General features: G+C 39.9%; 1 protein-coding gene across 1 annotated transcript in view; it reads right to left on the bottom strand.

Moving 5' to 3' along the window:
• Window positions 1-22,120, bottom strand: part of MED12 (mediator complex subunit 12) — a 4,088,267-nt gene that overhangs the window by 2,560,821 nt on the left and 1,505,326 nt on the right. Inside the window, exon 15 of the mRNA XM_044054827.1 lies at window positions 3,738-3,911. Coding sequence (XP_043910762.1) covers window positions 3,738-3,911 — 174 coding nt within the window. The remainder of the gene's footprint in view (window positions 1-3,737; window positions 3,912-22,120) is intronic.

Raw genomic sequence — 22,120 nt, 5'->3', positions numbered from 1 at the left:
GACGCCGGACCTAGTCTTTGGAACTCTGGCCAACTGCAGATAGCCTGCCAGCAGGATAACCCAAGTGTAATGACTGTAACAGTGAAACATGATGAACATCAGTGATGTAAAAATCTAACAGTAGTAAAGTGTCAAGAAACAGAAGGTATTCCTGTGGATGTTTGAAAGCTAGGAAGGAATAAAGTGCTAAAGATCTGGAAGAATTTGTTAATACTATTTAGTGAAAGGGGAAGCACCAACACCTTGGATGAAAGCTGGTAAAGATCAATCAGAACCACCTTCACATAAACCCATTTCAATTTTAAATCATGATTATAAAGTATTTATGTCTATACTAGCTAAAAGAATGGCAAAGTTATTGCCAAAACTGATAGACATGGATCAATGTAGCTTTGTGGAGGAGAGGCAAACATTTGACATCATCAATAGAACAATGATGATCCAGAGGGAAGCAGAATGTAAAAAATGCCGCTGTTGTTGGTAGGTCTTAATACAGAGAAAGCATTCAACAGACTAAGCTGTGTTTTCATGAGTAGGACAATGGACGGATATGCATTCCCTGATACAAGAAGGTGGTCAATTAAGAGGCTACATGAAGGATCAGAGGCAAGAAATGAAGTGGGAGGGTTCCTCTGACAATCTGTTTGAACAGAGGAACCCAAGCAGGAGTGTCCTCTATACCCTTTATTTACTTTACATTTAGCGCCATTGGCAAAGAAAACGAGGGACACAGAAATTCAAGAATACAATTGGTATAGTAATCAAGAAAAGTTGGCTTAATTTGTAAACATAACTGTGGTGGTGGTGCTGCGGTAGCGTTGTTGCCTCACAGTTAGACGTTGCCCGTTCGATTCTCAGTTAGAGCATCTTCTATGTAGTGACATGCATGAATGGGCGTTCCTTCGTTGAAGGTTGTGCGTTAGACCCGGCAAGCCAGTACGTAAAAATCTACTGCCAATCATTAGCGGACCGGAGTTCCGCTGTGGCGACCCCTAACCGGGAAAAGCCGAAAGACACAAACATTATTTTGTACTTGATAAATCCAGAAAAAAGACATATCGGTGTTGTGGAACATTTCAAAACAGTTTCAAGTCTTTTCAGGAAATCAAATTAATGATAAAATAAAGGCTATTACCATAAATCATTAACCCATAAATGAAAAGGTTCTGCAATACTCCATACTTAATGGGACACAACAAGATTAAGTATTTAGGCGTATGGATTAAAAAGGTCTATTGTTAAGGGGCTAAGGATAGCGGGGAAGAGACTAAACAAAAAAAATACAAAAACTGAGAAAATGGAAGCGCTTGTTAATCGATACGGATGATACGAGACAAGCAGTGAAAAGGTTTTTAGTCCCTTCAGTTTTATATATGGGTCAGGTATACTTACATCACCCAGAGAAGTTAAGGGAAATGATTTATAAACAATTGAAGGAATTTATTTGGAAAGGAAAGAGGGCAAGAGTTAAGTGGGATAAGTTGATCCTTCCAACAGAACAATGAGGTTTAGGGGATTGCCTGATTTAAAGAGATATTTTAGAGCTATACAGTTAAAGCTCATACACAACACAAGTAGAAAGTTATAATTTAAAATGGAAAGGCATTATGATGAAGCGGTGGGAGGGGGTTTCAAGAAATAGTGTAGGATTTTTGGATGCAGATCCTTAAGAATAATAACCATACATAGGATTATATTCACAAAGTTGTAGAAAGTATTCTAAGAACTAAGCCAGCACTACAATGGAGAAAGAGGGCTTTGCCAATAGGGATGACTGCAAGTACAGAAAATAGGCATGAGGGGGCTGGAATTTAATGGAGAAAATGGTGAAGGAACCAAGGTATTGGGAGCAAATAACCAGAGAGGGAAAGGTAATTAGAGTGGGATGAGGCCTTGAAGACATATGGATTGCAGGCTTGAGACTGCTTTCCATACCAGTGACTGATAAAAGTACAGGCAAAAAGAAAGATAAGGGAACCTTAAAGTGAAAGACCTGCTCTGGTAGACTTTTTAATTGAAATGAGACTGCTATAAAAAGGGGATAATTAATAGGGCATGCCAAATACTGCATGACAACTGAAATAATCAATCCAAAGAGATTACAAAAATTGGGAAGAAAGACCAGAAAAGCAATTTACAAAATAACAAAAAGAGGGCATATGCGGGGCTCTCAAGAATGCAAGTCCAGAAGGTTTAGGATCTTTGGAAGTGTTTGCATAGCTATTTTTATGCCCAACGCAGACTTCAAAGAATTTCTCCTCAAGGGATGGCAAATGTTGGAGGAGTTATAAGGAAGAAAAAGGTAACTAGGAACATACATTTTGGGAGTGTAATGAGTTGGCAGATTTGAAAAATTCCCTACAGAGCACTGTCATAAATACTGGGTGAGCAAATGGCTGTAACTAAGGAAACAATTCTTTGGAGCTGGGATAAAGGACCTAAATTGCCTAGATATACTGAGACCTTAAGTTTAATAGTTACAAGGAAAGAAAAGACATGTAATGTAAAAAATTAGGAAAAAAATGTTAATATGGTTTATGTGTTACTATACATCTGCCTTTGTCTTAAGAGATAATAAAGGTATTTAAAAAGTCTTCTGGCTTTGGACCAACCAAAGTTTTCAGAGATGATAGGTTACACAGGAATTCAAAAGCAAGAAAGAACTGAACATGATGCCAGATGATATCCCTTCATAGTCACGTGTCCTGATGTCAGGTGGGAGTGTGCCCAATGGATCTCGGGGGAAGCTAAAAGTCTCTGGTATTCAGGCCAACCTCTGGCTTCTGCAAATCAGGAAATTCCAAGAGTAAACAATTGCAATAGTGAAGTACAATGAACATCAATTTCTTAACCCAGCTTTGATGGTGACCCTTCTGGTAAGGGAACTGCTTTTATAGAATTATTATGAATTCACACAAGGTGGTAAAGTGCAAAGGCTTCATAGAGAGAGGAAAATGTACACGGTTCCAATGAATAATAAACTCACCTTCTATGAAGTAGTGACATATTTGTACTAGGTGCAAGTTATTATATGGGCACCATCTACTCTGTTACTTCTGTTAATTGAAATAGATTATTGGGGGGTGTAAATGACTTGATATGTGAAACTTCACTGTGTTACGGATTTATTTATTGCTTTTGTTAACTAAGGTAGTCTAAATGGGCTGTGGTAGCCCCTTTTCAGTTGATGCCTGAGGAGAAAAGCTCCGGCTACAAAATAGGCAGTTTTGTACAACGGAGAAAAAAGTAAGACAAAGTTAAAATATGGACTAGAGAAAATCTAGTCCGTAAAATACTGAGTCATTACAGGGTTTAAAATTCTATATTTAAGGGTGGGAAAATTATGAGTGCGATGAGGGAGACACATGACTAGAGTTTTACTGACTGTAAATGTCCACAGCCAGTCAGTGTCAATGCATGAGAGACTGAAGGAAGTGGACAACGGGATTTGACCATTTACTTTTAAGACAGCCTACCATAAGGCAAGGTGTCACACTTTGGCATATGTTATAATGGCTAGTGACAGTATGCAGTATGGCATCTGCAGGTATTAGTCAGGACATGTACCAGTACTCTGATATGTACTGTTAAATGGAAAAAGTATTAAAACCCAAAGTGCTCTCAACTGATAAGTCAGAGACAGTAATTCAATATTCTTTATCAAATATTAAACAGTTGACAACGTTACGTATGTTTTTATTCATTTAGAAAATGTTTCAAAGAGCTCAGCTACTTACCTGTGGAATGGGAAAATGTGTGGCATACTGAATGTGCCTAGGCTGATCGTACAAGGAGGGAAACATCACATCTGAACCCTTCTCCCTTAAGATAACCTTGGGCTCCTTTTCTGGATCCACTTTCTCTGGAGATGGGCTAGCCTTTGAATCACAGTGCATTGGAGGTGAAAACATCTAAGAAAAGACAAAAATTTATAATTAAAAAATTAAACAGGTATGATAATCAAGAAAACTTGGCTTTACTTGCAGATATTTTGTAGATGATACATTCAGAGATGGACACTTCGGTGTTGTGGAACATTTTGAGACTCTTTTACGTCTTTTCAGAATATAACACAAATTAAAATAAAACAAGGGCTACATTGGTAAATTATGTACCCACACATTAATTTGTCCAGCAATACCATTATCTATGGGAACATAATATAAAGTATTTATGTGAAGTAGCAAAAGAAAGAAAAAAGTTCAAATGTACAGGATATGAAATGGGATGAGGTAATGGCCAGAGAGACTGAAACAAATTAAAGAAAAACTCCTAATTGGAAAACTCCAGGCTCACATGCGGTACTTAACTTCTGGCTAAAAGTATTAACTTCTTTACATGAAGATTTAGCCATGAATAAGAACTATTTATATGAGCACCGTGAGCAGACACCAACACCGTTAACAGGAAAAATAACACTCCTACTTAAGGGCAAACGTACAAGTAGCTATCCTAAAAACTGTATACCAATAACTTGCCTTCCAACGATGTATGAATTATGCAATAGAACTGATGCCGACAGAGTTTATAGTCATTAAAAAACAAGCTCAATGATGGCAATAGAAAAATAAGTTATGTACTTACCATAATGCACAGAGTTGTTGCTTTGTTTGCTTTCAACCTGAGGGACTCAGATCTGGCACGGAGCCGACTCAGCCGTATACTCCAGCATCGGATCCAAAGTCCAGGCTCCCCCCCTACCCATAACGCCCCTGTCTCCCTTCTCCCCTCAGATAGAGTTTGTTGCAGAACAGCATCAACCCAACCTAGCCAATATGTCTATCAACCTGGCACAACCCACAAAAGGCTTATCAAATGAAGACTAGCCAGGATAGAGGGACTATAATTCTTCCGTCCAGTTCACTAAACAGCCCACACAAGATAGGTGGAAGGAGGGAAGGATGGACAGTTGAAGACAAATGGAAAAAACAACTCAGACGGAGCGTTATGATAAGTAAATAACTTATTTATCAAGTTGTTGCTTTCATTTTATCTTCAACCTGAGGTACAAAGTCCCTCAGCCACCAATAACCCAGGGAGGTCCTCAAAGAAGGATGTTCCTGAGCACAGCTGAGCCAAAGGATGCCCTGCCCCTAGAAAGGAGGTCCAATTTTTTTTTTTTTTTTTTTTTTTTTTTTTTCAAATAATTTTTTATTGTTTTCCAAATAGGTTCAATGCAAACAGAATAGAAATACAAAACATTCTAAGTTGAAAAACATGTGGATGAACTTGAATAAAGAATTACATACAGTACTAGAATACAATTATAAAATAAGAGGCAATAGGAGAAATATAAAGCTACTGGAGGCAATGAAAACTACTAATTAACCAAGAAAAGTAAAAAAAAACACTATTTACAAAACAAAATAAAACCCATGCTACCTAAATGTATAAGAGCAGTATCAAAAGAAAAATTAAAGAGGTAAGAAGAAGAAAGATATAAACACCCGTTGGGTAAGAATTTGTAGGGAAGATAGATAAGACAAGAATTTGCAAAGGAATGTCACATATGAAATGAACGAGGTATTAGTCAGATAGAATTACATCTAATAGGCAATTCCATAGATTGGCGAAATAGGCTTTCTTTCTAGGACCATTGATAATGAATTTTGAGCTGGTATATATTTTAATGCCATCTCTTTGAAACCCTGCCATGACAATTTTGTGCGATCTATCCAATTATTAGTGATGTATAGTTTGATTAAAGAGCAGAGGGTGATGAGAATGTGAAGGTGAAGTTTAGGCATTTTGGAAAGGGAATATTCAGTATGGCTGTTTGCCAAGAGAGTGTGGAGTTATAGTAACCCATCTTTTTAGTCGCACTTTGAGAGAACACCATAGTTTATAGGAATGATTACAGTGCCACATAATATGAAGAAGATCTGCTCTCAAGCAAGGGCAACAAGAACAAGCGGAGTTGTTAGGATTAAATTTGTTGAGTATTACAGGTGAGTAATACGCATTGTTATTTAACATCAATTGGGTATATAATAATTTTTGAAGGAGCAAGTTCAAGGGTGGTTTTATGGCTAAAAGTTTTGATCTTCCGTAATGGGAGAACCTAGATTGTCCCAGAAGGTGGAGAAAAGGCAATTATTATTATCTAATAATGGTTTAAGTATATTGTAAGAGGAAGAGATAGTTTTGGGATTTAAAAGTGTAGAGATAATTTCAGATAGTTTATTGATTCCCAATGAATCAGGTGTAGTGTAGACAACTTGAGAGGAAATGGTTTCACGAATTGACGAAGGATAACTGTGTATTTGTTATTGGCCTTGAGGGATGCACGTAGTTCTGTGATCGATAGGGACTTATGTTTAAGGAGGTCCCAAACTGTAAAGTCCTTAATAAGGAGAACTTAGAGAGATCGAACATATTGTTGTTAATTTTAAGATTTGGATTCAGGTGTAGTGGTTGTAGAAGGGGAGAATGTTTTCAAGGTTAATGTCCTTGATCAATTTTTGAAATAACCTAATTTTATGCTTCAATAAGGGAGTAATTTGGAGTCATAGAGAGAGATATGGGAGAAATGGGATAGCTTTCGGGTTGATTTTGTTGGAGGTGACATGATTGCCATATCTTCAACCAGGCAGGAGTATGGCTGAGTGGATTAGAATCCATGTATGAAATGGACAACAACCTGTTTGAGCAGATAATTGTGTAATACAAATGAAAATTTGAAGGCCCACTCCTCCTTTCTCTTTGGGAGAGTAAGTTTAGAATCTGAGATCCTGACTCTCTTGGGAAACCAGAGAAATTTTGCGATGTTATTGTTAAATTTAAGGAAGAGATTATTTGATATCATTATATTGGTAGCATTAAATTGGTAGAGAAGTCTCGTAGAATATTCATTTTCACAATGGCTACTTTAGAAAGAAAAGCTAGATTAAGAAGTTTCCATCTTTGTAGATCTTGGCAAATAGTAGCCCAGGATTTTAGTAAATTGTTTTGAAGAGCAGAGGCTTGGTTGTGTTCAAAATTAATGCCGAGATATTTGATACTATATGAGATATGAAAGGAGGATTCAGGGAAAAAAAAGGTTTATGAGTCGGGGTTAATTGGGAGAATAAATGATTTTTCTTATTAATTTGAAGGCTAGAGACACTAGAGAAGTTGTTAATTGCATTTATAATTTTGGTAGGTCAGAATTGGGATACTGAAAGTATAGATTTAGATCATCGTGAAGGCCGATAGGCAACTTGTGTATTCAGAATTCTGGGGATGGTGTGGTGTGTATTCTGAACAATATATAAGAAGAAGGGTTCAATAAATATATTAAAAGGAAAGGAGAAAGCGGGCATCCTTGTCTTGTTCCATTAGTAATCAGAATCGTGTTAGAGCTTTTTATTAATATATAAGGAAGTATAAGAATTTGTATAGAGAATTCTGATCATATCTATAAAGGTTTTAGGGATATTGAAGTGGGTCATGGTGGAGAATAAGAAGACCCAGTTTACTCTGTCGAATGCTTTTGAGGCATCAAGAGTCAAGCATACAAAGGATTTTTATCTCTTTTAGTAAAATGTATTAGTGAGTCCAGCGTTAAGTATTATCCCATGTATGTCTGTTACTCATGAAACCGGCTTGATCCTGAGAAATTATATATGGCATTATCTGTTTGAGTCTGTTGGCCAGAACAGCTGCAAATATTTTAATATCTACATTGATAAGCGAGATGGGTCTGTAGCTGTGAGGATCTGTTTTGTCATGATTATTTTTTAAAATTAAAATAGTTTTAGATATATTCCAGTGGAGGTCGGTAATTCCATTTCTTATAATAAAGTTGAATATCTTAAGAAGAATAGGGATTTTAAGCTAAAGGTTTTAAAGAAGTTAGTGGTAAACCCATCTGGGCCAGGAGATTTGCCTAATTTGAGATTATTAATGACATTTTGAATCTCTTGAATATTAAACGGAGCGGATAAGAAGGACACCTGATCTGAATTAAGGGAAGGGGCAGCAAATGAGTTGAGAAAGATTTCTATTTGGGGGTTTAAGGAATTTTGGTCGTTTTTGCTATAGATATCGGAATAAAGATCATGGAATAGTTGAATTATTTCAGAATCTGATTTGTAAAGTTTTTCCTTATATTGGAGGATGGAGATTTTGGCAGCACCATTGTTATTTTTAAGTATTCTAGCCAAAGTTCTCGAGGGAATTTGTGCCCATTCAGAATAAGTAGCAATAAGTCTTTGTTCGTGCAGGGAGTAGTTATGAGAGTGTAGATCAAGTAATTCTTTACGTGTTGTTTTAATTAAATCTTCTAACTTTGAGTCAGGATGTGTTCTCTGTTTTTTTTCAAGAGATGCCAGTGTAATGAGTAGGGCAGATTCTTTTTTTTTACTGAGTATTTTGAAGAATGAGGCTTTACTGATTAGAAATCCTCTTAGTTCTGCCTTGCACGCTGCCCATTGTATATCTGGTGTTATGTTGGAGTTTTCGAGATTAGAATAAAGGTCAGTAAATGTATTGTTAATTTTGTTTAGAATCTCCTTGCTATGTAAAAGATTGTTATTAAGAGACCAGTTAGAATAGGAAAAAGCAGTGTGCGTAAAGATAGTTTTAAAGGAAATTCTTGCATGGTCAGATAGGAATCTCGGTTCGCTACTGAAAGTGTTGTTAAATTTAGAGAAAAAATTGGAGACTAGGAAAAAATCAAGACGTGACCAAGATTTGTGGCAATTGGAGTAGAAGGTGTATAAATTGTCCTTAGTTAAGATGTTACTAAATGCAATAGTGTCGATAAGGTAAAAGTCTGAAATAAGTTCTTCTAAAGCTACCGAGGCTTGAAAGTTATATGATAACGAGTTACTGGTGCGGTCTAAGTTAGGGTTGATTACCGCATTCCAATCACCACCTATTATATAGAGATAGTTTGGAAACGAACTGAGAATATTATAGATTTCAAGAATGAAGGTGTGTTGTTGAGAGCAAGGGCCATAAAGGTTAAGAAAAAGAACTGGATTAGTTGTGCCAGGGAGAGTAGAAGTAAAATAGCACCACCTGCCATGTTTGTCGGATTTGATTAGATTTATGGTATCCTGAAATTGTTTCTTAATTATAATGGCTACTCCCTTAGAGTTTGTACTATCCCCATCTGCTATAATGGTTCTAATCCATTTCTTGGAGGAGAATTTGTCCCAACTCTCTTTTGACAAGTGTGTCTCTTGTAAGAAGCATATATTGGCCTGAGATTTAAAGATAAGGTGAAGTAGTAGTTTTCTTTTGGCAGGATTTTGTAGTCCTTTGACATTCCAACTATCAATGGTCCAGCTCATGGAGACAAACTAACAGGTTGAATTAGTGAAGCAAAATTAAGTTGAGAGACAGTTAAGGAATCAGAGTGTGATATAGAATGCTGAGAATATATTAAACAAAGATTAAACAGGGTGAGGTGTGAGTATAAGAGCAAAGGTACAGACTTTGAGACCAAATAAAGTATATCTGTAGAGGTAGCAAAATACTTCTTCATACTATACCCAGTGCCTATCCACCAACCCTTAAAAGAAGAAGTAATAATAAAAAAACATAACAAAACCAAAACACTATTATACATATGTACAGATTACTAAGATTCCTGCAAGGCCAACCTAGAGTGCCAGCCAGAACACACACGTGCATCCAGGTGACTTGTTATTAAAAATATGTGTAAACTGTAGGAAGTCCTAAATATTATCATACATTCAAAACAGGTTTAATAAACAACAATTATGATCCCTGATATTTTAACATAAACTCTATAGTATTAGAGCAGAGGATATAAACCAGTAATACTGGGAGAGTATTGAAGTGTTATATAACAGAAAGGGTAAAGCAATCCTGTGTGAAAGTACAGACTGAGAATAAGGCGATATCCATGTGTCGCCCAGAGTTAGATTTAAAATATAATTATAAGGCAGACCAAAAACCAAGATGCATATTATGAAATAAGTGCATCAAGTTAACAAATTTATAGTAAAAAAAAAAAAAAGATTAGGATAAAGCTACGAAGCAAATTTCAGTAAATAAACAGATGAAATTCCAAAGCTTCGAGCTGAACATGAATAATTATATAAGTAAACCACTGATTATGGTTGGTTTAGTATGTATTAAAGCTATGTAACTAGCTATGTAACAAGAAACATACTATGGTAGTTTTAGTACAAATGAGGGCTACAACAGGACACACTGCAGCCCATAGATACCAGATTTAGTGAAGAAAAAAAAAAAAAAAAAAAAAAAAGTGTACAGGAATGACAAACAGGAAATGAAGAGGTAAAAGGAGCTCAGGCCTGTGAATATCCAAGCTCCCAAAACACATATAAGCACCTACATCTAATAGGTATAGGGATATTTTAATGTTAGGTCAAATAAGTATGTAGGAGTTTAAATTGTAGACTGTCTTAAGAAAAAAGGAAAAAAAAAAAAAAAAAAAAAGGACTCTTCTGGCTAACAAAAACCATAGGGTGTCAGTTCTGCCCATGAAAGATGAGCCTGGATCTGATTCCTGTGTCTCAACAGATGTGTGTTGTGTAAAGATAAATGGGTACCTATTATAATAATTACGGTAAGGCACAGATCTAAGTGGAGTGGTAGAGAATTAAAAATGACATTGCATGACCAGCAACGGTCTTCGGGGATTTAACTTAGAAAACATTACGTTTGGCAATGATATGTGAACAGCGCACAACTAAACGCAATTGCCCCAATGAGTATGCTGAAGTTAAAAGCAACGAGGCATGCTATTAGTGTCGAAGTAAAAGAAAAACGCTTTACGTGGTCATAGGAGGGTTACATACAAATGGATCCCCGTGGAAACAGCAGGTAGCACAAATGCACCTAGCCGATGCAAAATGCACTCAGTAGTAGAAAAAATAAAACGTAACCCCTTACAGAGAGCTTGGCAACAGGGAGAGGCATGAAGACAACAGGAGACACCGGGACTGACATTGCATTAAAAACGGACTTAAAAGTGTAGCAGCAGGTAGGGCAAAGGGTATGGCAACAAATTTATACAGAGCAGTACGATGACTATGTACATACGCTAAGGCAATAAAAACTAGCTAGAGCATCGATCTTTCAATGAGCTAATTTATAGCTTCAGAGATGTAATTCAAAAATATACAATATGCAATGTAAGAACATGCTGAAAGCTAGAGGGTGCATACACGATTAAGTGGGATGATAGGTATTCAAAAACGACATTAACTGACTAGCAAAGGTCTCCGCTTTATTAACAACTAATGTTTAAAGCCCAGCTAAGGCAGTTGACCGGGTAAACTAATAACAACGAGGCACTCTAGCCGAGCAACAATGATAACAAGACTGTTTTATTGAACATAGGAGGGTTGCATGCAGATGGATCCCCTGTCGGAGACAACAATTAGCAAGTGTACATAGCTAGTGAAAGATACATTCATCAACATAAATAAAACAAAACGGAACTATTTATAAGTATTTTGATAACAGGAGAAGCATGAAAGTAGTAGGAGACTTTAGTATTGATGGTGTGTTGACAAGCGAACTCAACAATAGTCTTATTACAAGATCTTCAGGTAAGACAATAAGCACAATAGTCAAGCTAGAAGCTGTAGCTTACACTAAAGCGTAACTTCAGGGAACTGGGGAACTGTTGAAAGCCTTGATGAAGGCTTCCTTAGCTTCACTTTGCGAGGTGGCTGAAAATTTGACATCATTCTTGTAGAAGATCAGGTTGTTGGGAAAGCGCATTTGAAATCGGATGTTTCTTTTAATGAGATCTGAACAAAACGGAGCAAGTTTCTGTCTGTTCTCCTTAATAGCAAGGGGTAGATCTTGAGCAAAGGTAATCCTGTTATTGTTCCACATAAGAGTTTTGTGCTTTTTAGCGGAGGATAGTACTTTTTGTGTAACTTGGTAGTTGAGTAATTTAACGTAAATTTGACGGGGAACTGAAGTGTCCTGACGCTTATGTAAAGCACGATGAGCTCTTTCAATGATTATTTCAGGGTTCTCTCCATCCAGATGCAGACGTGATTCAAAAAAGCTGTTTTGTGATGTTAAGAAGGCCTTGGTTGTCATAATTTTCTGGGAGACCTCTTATTAGAATATTGTTTCTCCTGCTTCTAGCCTCCAGGTCAGTAAGTTTCAGTTGCAGTTCAGTGATGGCAGTTGTTTTGGCACGGAGATCATCTGTAAGGGATTGTATTTGCAGATCGTTTGATTGTGTTTTCTGTTCAAGTGTGTCCACTCTATCCACAATTTGGCTGATTGATTTACCTATAGAAGAGAGTTGTTCCGAAAAGTCTTTTAAAGCTGAATGTATAGGTTGTAGGGCCTGTTTTAACTCATCCATGTGGAAGCTGGAGTCTTCAGTTAAGCTGGTGTTAATTTTGATAGGTTCCGGATTTTGTTTATTTGTTTTTTGTCTTTTAGATAGATTTTCTTTTTCTGGTGAGAAGATTGCTGAAGATTTGGCTTTTGTTGTTTGTGTCTCCATTGTGATAGGATCATTTGAAGATTTTAGCTGTCTGGCCATGTGGTAACAGGAGAGCTGCAACTGCGAGTAGGCCCTATGGAACTCTGTGAGTATGAGAGTTTGAAGAATAAAAAGTAGATATAAGTCTGTCTTACAGAATTCTGAAAGCTTGAAATGCTGGATACTCCAAGTTAATAAGAATGTATAAACTTTCCTTGTTTATACGGACGTCCAATAGGATTTTGAGATAAAAAAAAGACTTGGAAAAGTAAATGAAGTAAGGAGCTCTGTGTGAAAGCTGTTCACTAGCCGACCACCATTTTAGAATCTCAGAAAGGAGGTCCAATTTTTAATGCGAGAAATCTGTGCGATGAAGCCCAGATAAGTGCAGAACACATATCTAACGAAACCCTTGATCAAAAGGCCACCAAAGTAGCGAAAGACCTGGTGGAATGCACCCAGACATGCCCTTGTGAAGATAACACTTTGAGATTCTACAGGCTGACAAAATGCAATCAGAAATCCATTGAGCAATATAACTTTAGAAACAAGCTTTCCCAAGAAAGGTTTGGAAAAGGAATCAAAAAGTTGGTCCGACTTACAAAAGGATTTTGTTCTATGCAAACAGAAATACAACTATCTGTGAACGTCAAGCAAGTGCAATTTGTACTCTCCCTTATTTTGGAACTTTGGAAAGAAAACTGGTAAATTGATGACCTGGTTAATATTAGATTCTGATGCTAACTTCAGTAGAAAAGATGGATTAGTCTGTAGGGATATCCTATCTTTATGGAACATATAAGGGGGCTTGAGAGATGAGGCTTGAATCTCAGAAACCTTTTTGGCTGAGGTAATGGCTAGCAAAAACCCGTTTTCTATGACAGCAACTGCAAATCACCTATGGCCGCTGGTTTGAAAGAAGGAGAAACAAAGGCCTGCAGTACAAACGAAAGATCCCAAGGGGGCGTTGGGTCCTTAACTGGAGGCCTACTTAGAAAGGTACCTTTCAAAAAGGTCTTACAAAGCTTAGAAGAAGCCAATGAAGCCAAATTTTCACCTATGTGAAAGTTAGAAATCACTGCCAGTTGTACCTTAACCACAGAGAAACTAGCACCATGGTTAAAAATGTCTGCCAAAAATTCCAAAATGGCCGAAACTGGCACAGTGAAAGGATCCAAATCATGCTGAGAGGCCCACATTGAGAAACACTTCCATTTACTTAGATAAACCTTCCTGGTAGAAGATTTGTGAGCCGCTACTAAGACCTTTTTAACGGTAAGACAGCCCGGGAGTCCTCACTATCACAGGAATCAAAGCAGACAAGCTGTCAGATTCAGGCCGACAGTCTGGATGAAGAATCCCTGAGGGATGTGTAATCAGATCCAGAACCAGATCTAGCATCCAAGGAGAACACACTACATGAGACCACAGAGTGGGGAACCAAACTTGGCGAGGCCAGTAAGAGACAATGAGGATCACTGACCTCCCCCAGCCATCGAGCTTTCTGAATGAACTTGTAAATTAGAGGGAGCGGAGGATAAGCATACAGTAGACTGGAGGGCCAAACATGAACTAGAGCATTTCTGGGGGATTCTCCTGTAGAGGGGTTCAGAGAGAAATACTCGTTGCACTTTGCATTGGAAGGAGAGGCGAAGAAATCATAGCAAGGCTGACCACACTTTAGAAATATCTGTTTTGCTACTGAAGGATTCAGAGACCACTTAAGGCATCAAAAGAGACCTGCTCAGCCTGTTCGCCAATATGTTGGACCTCCCCGGAATATGCGTTGCCACCAGAAAACGGCTGGAGATCGCCCACTGCCACAATCTCATAGCTTTGTGACAAAGGGGATAAGATCTGGTCCGCCCCTGCTTGTTGACATACCACACTACTTACATATTGTCCATCTGAATGGCAAAAGTCCCCAAAGGAAGAAAAACATGGAGAGCTTGGAATGCCAAAAGCACTGCTCTCATCTCCAGGACACTGATATACAGATTGGTCTCCAGAGAGAGGACCACGTGCCTTGGACTGTCATTCCCCTGCAATGCTCCCCCCCCACCTAAGCAAGGAGGCGTCTGTGGTCACAGTGATCGCAGGGAGGGGAAGAACAAATGGCTGACACTGAATGAGGTCCGGAGATTGGGACAACCAAAGAAGTGAGTCCATACACACATGGGATATTCATTTTTTTTTTAAACTGATGCCTGAGTGCACAGAGATGGGGTAGGGTTAGAAAAGGAACTCAGAAGGTGAAGAGAACAGAATAGCAGAAGAAAACCTAATAAAAAAAACACTTACTACACATGGAGCTTGGAACTAAGAAACCGTGCTGCTGTTCAAACGAGCAGCAAACAAGATCCGAGGGGAGGAGGGAGACAGGGGCATTATGGAGGGGCATGGAGTTTGGTCCCAATGCTGGAGTATGCGGCAGAGGCAGATCCGTGCTGGATCCAAGTCCCTCAGGTTGAAGATCAAATAAAAGCAACAATTTCAGATAAAACGTGTAACAAAAAAAAGTCATGTGGAACAAAGGATAACTGTTGTTGAAGTCACAATGGAGAACTGGAAAAAGGGGAAGAATCCAAGTATGGCATGGGTAGACTACAAAAAAGCATCTGGCAGTATTCCACATTCAAGGATAAAAAACGTATAACGTACACCTTACACTGATTGATTACATTACAGCAACAGTGAAACAGTGGCAAACCACTTTGCAGTCATGCCATGATAAAGAACAAATTATAACAAGGATAAAAATTCAAAGGGGGATAATTCCAGGGTGACTCATCTCTGCTTTTTTGCCTTGTCCTTAACCCATTAAGCTGTCTATTTAACAGACTAGGTCATGGCTACAATTTGGCTCCCAGCAAATAAAGCATAAAGACTTGCCTTCTTTTCGTGGATGATTTAAAAAGTACAGTTTTGTACCTACCATAAATGTAGATGTTCGAAGATCCACATTGCTGCAGTCCTTACACTTAGGTAGTCCGCTGTCCTCGGTCGGCCCGAATATCAAAGTATTAGGCTGACGTCGGTCAAGGCGCATAAGACTGACATCAGGACGTCAGGGTACATATGCGCATGACCGACGTCATATCCTCAGTCTTTTCTTGCCCCAGATGTCAGAAGACCCTAAACAGAAAGGTCAAAACCAAAAGACAACCAAAAACAACCAAACACCTGTGTACTAACTATATGTACAATATATACAATATTTACAATATGTACAACCCACACCACACAACCGCCTCTAACTACAGAGGGAAGGAGGGAGGTAAATTGGACTGCAGCAATGTGGATCTTGAACACCTACATTTATGGTAGGTACAAAACTGTACTATGTTCTTCATCTCACATTGCTGCAGTCCTTACACTTGGGTAGAATCCCAAAGCAGAGAAAAGGGAGGATGGCACAACTAAAAGCAGTAGGAGCTGCCAAAATGCCCTGTAAAATTGCAGTGGCAAAACCAGCCCTCGATTTAGAGTAAAGAGGAAGGTGATAATGCTTAGAGAAAGTATGCACTGAACTCCAAGTAGCAGCCTCCAAAATATCTTTAGTTGCTACCCGCTTAGAAAGGCTGTAGAAGTGGCAGTAGCCCTAGTGGAATGAGGCCTAATCCCAGCTGGAATCTCCTTACCATGATGGGAATAACAGAAAGCAATACACAACCCAATCCACTTAGAAATAGTTTGTTTTAACACAGGCTTGCCCTGAGAACTCAAAGCAAAAGAAACAAATAACTGCTGAGACTGCCTGAACCCTTTAGTTCTGCTCAAATAATATCGCAACTGCCTGTGTATATCCAAAGTGTGCAAAATCTTTTCCCCTTTATTTTGGGGGTTCGCATAAAAGGTAGGCAAATGAATAGTTTGGTTTAAAGCCACACTAGAAACCACTTTAGGCATAAAGGAAGGATTAGTACGCAAAGATACCCTATCCTTATGGAAAATTAAGAAAGGCTCAACTGCCATAAGGGCCTGTAATTCAGAAACCCTTTTCGCAGAGGTAATGGCCAACAAAAAAGCAGTTTTCCATGATAAATATTTCAACTCAGCAGTAGCTGCAGGCTCAAAAGGTTGTAGAGTGAGTTTCTCCAACACAAAATTGAGATCCCAAGCAGGAGTAGGAGCTCTCCGTGGGGGTCTTATATTCTTTGCCCCTCTAAGGAATTGCTTAAACAAAGGATGAGAAAACAATGGTGGGTCACAGTCATAGTGAGCAGAAATTGCTGCAGCATGAATCTTAATAGAAGAGAAGGACAAACCTTTGTCCAGTAACTCAGTAAGATATTGAAGAGCCACACTTAAATTAGGCTTAGAAACATCAAATGCTTTTGCTGCACTCCAAAATAAAAATCTCTTCCATTTATCTGCGTACACTTTCCTTGTACTAAGCCTTCTGGCCTCCAAAATAACATTCAAAACTTGCTGTGGAAGCTGAGACCCTCCAGGGTTTAAAACAGAATATGCCAGGCTGTCAGGTGGAGAGTGTGAAGTTTGACATTGAGTAAATGACTGTTCTCCTGAGATAGCAGGTGTGGAATCGAAGGTAAAGGCCATGGAGGCTCCCGTACCAGACTTCTCAGTAGTGGGTACCAGTGCTGTCGAGGCCAATCTGGAGCTATTAAAATCATCTTTGGCTTGTCCTGTCTGACCTTCAGAAGTACCTTTGGGAGGAGAGGCAGAGGTGGAAAGGCATACACATGAAAATTGCTCCAATTGAATGAAAGAGCATCCACTTTCCAAGCTGTGGGATGAAAACTTTTTGTGCAAAACTATGGCAGCTGGTAGTTTAGTGGAGAAGCGAACAGATCTATGTCTGGAGTTCCCCATGACACTGTCAATTTCTGAAAAACATGAGGATCCAATTTCCACTCGTGGGGATCCATTATTTGTCTGCTCAACACATCTGCTAAGGAGTTCTGTGCTCCCGGCAGAAACCTTGCCTGAAGATTTAGCTGTAAACTGAGAGCAGTCTCCCACAAAATCATTGCTTGTCTGCACAGAGGATAAGAATGTGTTCCCCCTTGCTTGTTGATGTACCACATGACAGTTGTGTTGTCTGTTAGAATCAACACCTGCCCTGGAAGAAGTAAATCCTTGAAAGCTATTAATGCAAATTGGACTGCTAACATCTCCTTCAAGTTGATATGTAGATGTAGAAGTCTGGCAGGCCAAGTGTCTTGTATCCACTTTCCATTTAGATGAGCTCCCCAAGCTTTGTCTGAGGCATCTGTCGTTAGAATCTGACTCGCCTCTGGCCGGGTCACAGAGTCCCTTGTTTAGGTGACATTCCTGAGCCCACCACAAAAATTCCTTTTGAATGCAAGGTATTATCTGAATGACAGTGTCCAAATCTTGGCAGTGCTGTGTCCATACATTTTTGAGATACCATTGCAGCTTCCTCATATGCAGTTTGGCATTGGGAAGCACCAGAATACAAGATGCCATGAACCCCAAGGCTTGAAGGACTGTCCTTGCAGTCATCCTGGACTGATGAGACAATTGATGGAAGTAAAGAGAAAGATTCTTTTGTTTGTCCGGGGTCAAAAAGGCCATCTGGGATGCTGTATTCAGTCTCACACCCAGAAAGCACATGTCCTGAGAGGGTACTAGACTGGACTTTATTTCGCTCACAGAATACCCCAGGCATCTTAGCACTGCTATCACATAGTGTAGATGATGAAGAAGTTCGTCCTTTCCTTGAGCCAGAATCAGGCAATCGTCCAAATAAGGATAGATCTGTATTCCTCTTAGCCTGAAGAAAGCTATCACTGGAGCCAGAACCTTCGTGAACACTCTGGGCAGTAGATAAGCCAAAGGGCAATGCAGAGAACTGATAATGAGAAGTCCCAGCCCGAAGCGTAGATACTTCCTGCAACTTAGCCTGATAGGAACATGAAGGTAAGCCTCCTTGAGATCCAGAGTCACCATCCAGTGATCTTTGCCCAACAGAGGTAAAAGCTGTTGTAACGTCAACATTTTGAACTTGGGAATGTCCAGATAAGTGTTGAGGATAGATAAATCCAAAATTGGTCTCCACGTGTTCCCCTTCTTTGGTACTAGGAACAGGCGAGAATAAAATCCTAGGCCCACTTCTGACAGAGGGACCGGTTGTATGGCCCCTATTTGGAGCAGCAGAGAAATCTGTTTGTGAGCCTCTATTCTTTGCTGAGGAGGAACGTCTGGCATGCCTTTGAAAGGAGGCAAGGTATGGAAATAAAACCTGTAACCTTGGTATATGATATCCAATACCCATCTGTCTTGGGTAATTAAACTCCAGTTTTCCTTGAAAAGTGCCAACCTTCCTCCCAAAGGTGCTGCCAGGCAGAAGGCTCTGGCAGCTGAAAAGGTAGGTCATTGGGTCTGTTTACGAAAGGACTGACCCCTGCCCTCACCCTAAGACTGTGCAGGTGAACTCCCTGTTCTAGGCCTGAAAGAGCCCTGAGCTCTGCCCCTACCACGTCTAGACCTACCCCTAGACTGGGAATCATAAGAAGGATACGTCCACCCCTTGGTAGGCCAATTTCTACTAAACTTCGGAGGCTGAACCTGCAAAAAATCTTTAACAGTCTGCATAGACTTAGTCTTGTCTTCCATTTTCTTTAAGACTGCCTCAACAGGTGAACCAAACAACACATCAGATTGTAAAGGAGCATCTAAAATCCTTGTCTTAACATGGTCAGATAAATTCTGATCCCTCAGCCAGGCGTGCCTGCGAAGAACTGACCCAGTGGCAGCCACCCGAGACGAGGCCTGTACAGCATCAAAACCACATTGCAAAGAATGCTTACCCACTTGTTCAGAGACATGTACCAAATCTTGTAACTCTTTACACTCAATACCTTCCGCCAGAGCATCTACCTTAGACTTCAATTGAGAAAGTAGATAGTTTTGGTATTTCAACATGTGAAACTGGCAATTCAAAGCCCTCATAGCTAGGGTGGAAGAAGTATAGACTTTCTTTCCCCATCTATCCAAAGCCCTGGCCTCTTTATCTGGAGGAACCGGATTTTTAACAACAGAAGCCTTAACACCCTTAGGCCCCTGACTAACAGTTTCTGGGTCCGCCCTAGGACTCTTAAAAAGATACTTATGAGCTTCAGGCACCCTATAATACCCATCCGGTTTAACAGGAGCAGGAGGCAAAGAATCAGGATTAAGAGAAGCCTCTGCAAACACATCCTCCACAACATCCAGAACAGGAGGTATAGCCAAAGGCCTATGCTGGGGTAAAAACAAAAATTCCCTAAGCCTTTTCCTGGAATCAGAGAAGTCCTGACCTTCCCACTTAAAATGCTCCCTCATGGAATGAAGAGTCTCTGAAAAAGAAAAATCCTCAGGAGGAGAAGCAGAAGGAGTAGAATCATCCACATCAGAATCAGAATAAGGAGAATACTCCTGCAAGTCTTCAGCCGAAGACTCTGAAACATCTGAAGCCTGCTCAAAACTCCCCAACTCAGGTTCCACCCTAGGCCTCTTATCAGGAGGGGGCAAAGAACCTCTAATCAAAGTAATCAAATCTTCTGCCATTTTAAGCATATGCTTCTTCGGCACAGATCCTAAAGAACTAGGAGTGACACCAAGTGAAGCTAAACCTGGCCTGCCTCTGGGAGAAGCCTTGGAAACAGAAGGAGATGGCCTAACCACCCTAGGAAGGGAGGGGAGTACAGTAACCTGAGAAGCCCCTTCAGCCTGACCTGCCTCCTGAGAGGCCACATCCTGCAATAACAAGGTCTCCCCCTGGGACTCCAGAGAAACCTCCGGCGGAACCACCGGCTCCACCGACACCTCTAAAGAACCGGCATCCGGTACGGACGACTCGTCTTGCCTGGGCTTAGCTGCTTTATCCTTGCGCTTCTTCGAAGAAGCGGACGTCGGAGCATCCGACGACATATTATAATTGCACCGCTTCCCGAAGACTAACCTGGCACAATCTAACCTTCTCTTAATAGTGCGCTTATTGAATCTAGCACAAAAGCGACACCCAACAATGTTGTGCTCAGGCCCTAAACAAGGAATACACAAAGTATGATAATCTCTATGCGGTATCTGTTTCCCACAAGAAATACAGTTATTCACTTTTTCTGACATCCGGTAAACCACTGAGGCAAGAAAAAACTAAAATATTCCCCAACGGGGTACTTAGCCAACTTTGACTCGGTCTGAAACTCCGAATTCGAAAAATTTCAGAATGCCGAACGGCACTTGCAACGCTGCTTCTGCATCGGACCATGCGGCAAAAAAGACTGAGGATATGACGTCGGTCATGCGCATATGTACCCTGACGTCCTGATGTCAGTCTTATGCGCCTTGACCGACGTCAGCCTAATACTTTGATATTCGGGCCGACCGAGGACAGCGGACTACCCAAGTGTAAGGACTGCAGCAATGTGAGATGAAGAACATCTATATAGTTCACAGGATGAGGAACTGAAAGCACAACGGCAAGCGGTCAAAACTTTTTTTTTAGATGATATATGAATGCCATTTGTCTTGATAAATGTGCAAAGCAACCATCTGATGTTGCTAATCTTCTTTCCATTCATCATTGATGGGTTCGGCTCTGAGCCCTCAGAACAGAGTCGGCCTATTACTAAGTTAACGTCAGCCAAAAAACTCTCGAGCTAAGCTTCTAACCAGAATGCCCTTCTCCCTGTTACCTCAAATCTCGTCTGTCACGTAGCCGTAAAGTTGCGTTTCAGCCGAGATGTCAGCTAAGTGAAAACATTTTTGATATTTTGTATGAAATACCCTAAGAATTCTTCCTTTATTGAGTGTTAAACCTTTCTAGTGTTGAATTACAGTTATATCTTGTTCTGTCTTCCTTTCTCTACCCATTGGTAAACTTTCAAGTACCATTGTTGGTATGACCCTCTGTCTTTACCCTTATGGTACTCCACAAATACCATAGTTGGTATTTCTTTTTCCTTCCTAATCTACTAGTGCCTTTCGTAGTAAGTTTCTGTTATATGTGTATCTATAACTACGGTGTACTTTTTGAACTCTCTCTTTGACTTGCTAAAGCAGACTTGTTTTGACTTGATTTTGAAGTGCTAACCTGTTGTGTCTCTTTCAAGATGTCGGATAAGAAGGGTACTTCAGGTTTTAAGCATTGTACTTCATGTAATGGCGGCTTCTTCTTTCGGCTGCTCCCATTAGGGGTCGCCACAGCAGATCAACTTGTTTCCATTTCTTCCAGTCCTATGCATCTTGCTCTGTCACACCAACCACCTGCATGTTCTCTCTCACCACATCCTTAAACTTTATCTTAGGCATCCCTCTTTTCCTGTTACCTAGCAGCTTCATCCTTAGCATCTTTTTCCCAATATACTCTGCATCCCTCCTCAGCACATGTCCAAACCAACGTAATCTTGCCTCTCTGGCTTTGTCTAAAAACCTTCCAACCTGGGCTGACCCTCTAATATACTTATTCCTAATCCTGTCCATCCTCATCACACCCAGTGCAAATCTTAACATCTTCAACTCTGCCACATCAATGCTCTGACTCCTGCCTTTTTGTCAGTGCCATTGTCTCCAACCCATATAACATAGCTGGTCTCACTACCCTCTCGCAGACCTTCCCTTTCACTCTTACTGGTACTCGTCTGTCACAAATCACTCCCGACACTCTTCTCCACCCACTCCATCCTGTCAGCACTCTCTTCTTCACCTCTCTTC

Source organism: Protopterus annectens, chromosome 13.part0 (assembly GCF_019279795.1).
Source record: "Protopterus annectens isolate FY-2018-M chromosome 13.part0, PAN1.0, whole genome shotgun sequence".
Taxonomy (NCBI): Eukaryota; Metazoa; Chordata; order Ceratodontiformes; family Protopteridae; genus Protopterus; species Protopterus annectens.
Note: the sequence above shows the minus strand (reverse complement) of the source record. Positions and strands in the feature narration are given on the sequence as shown.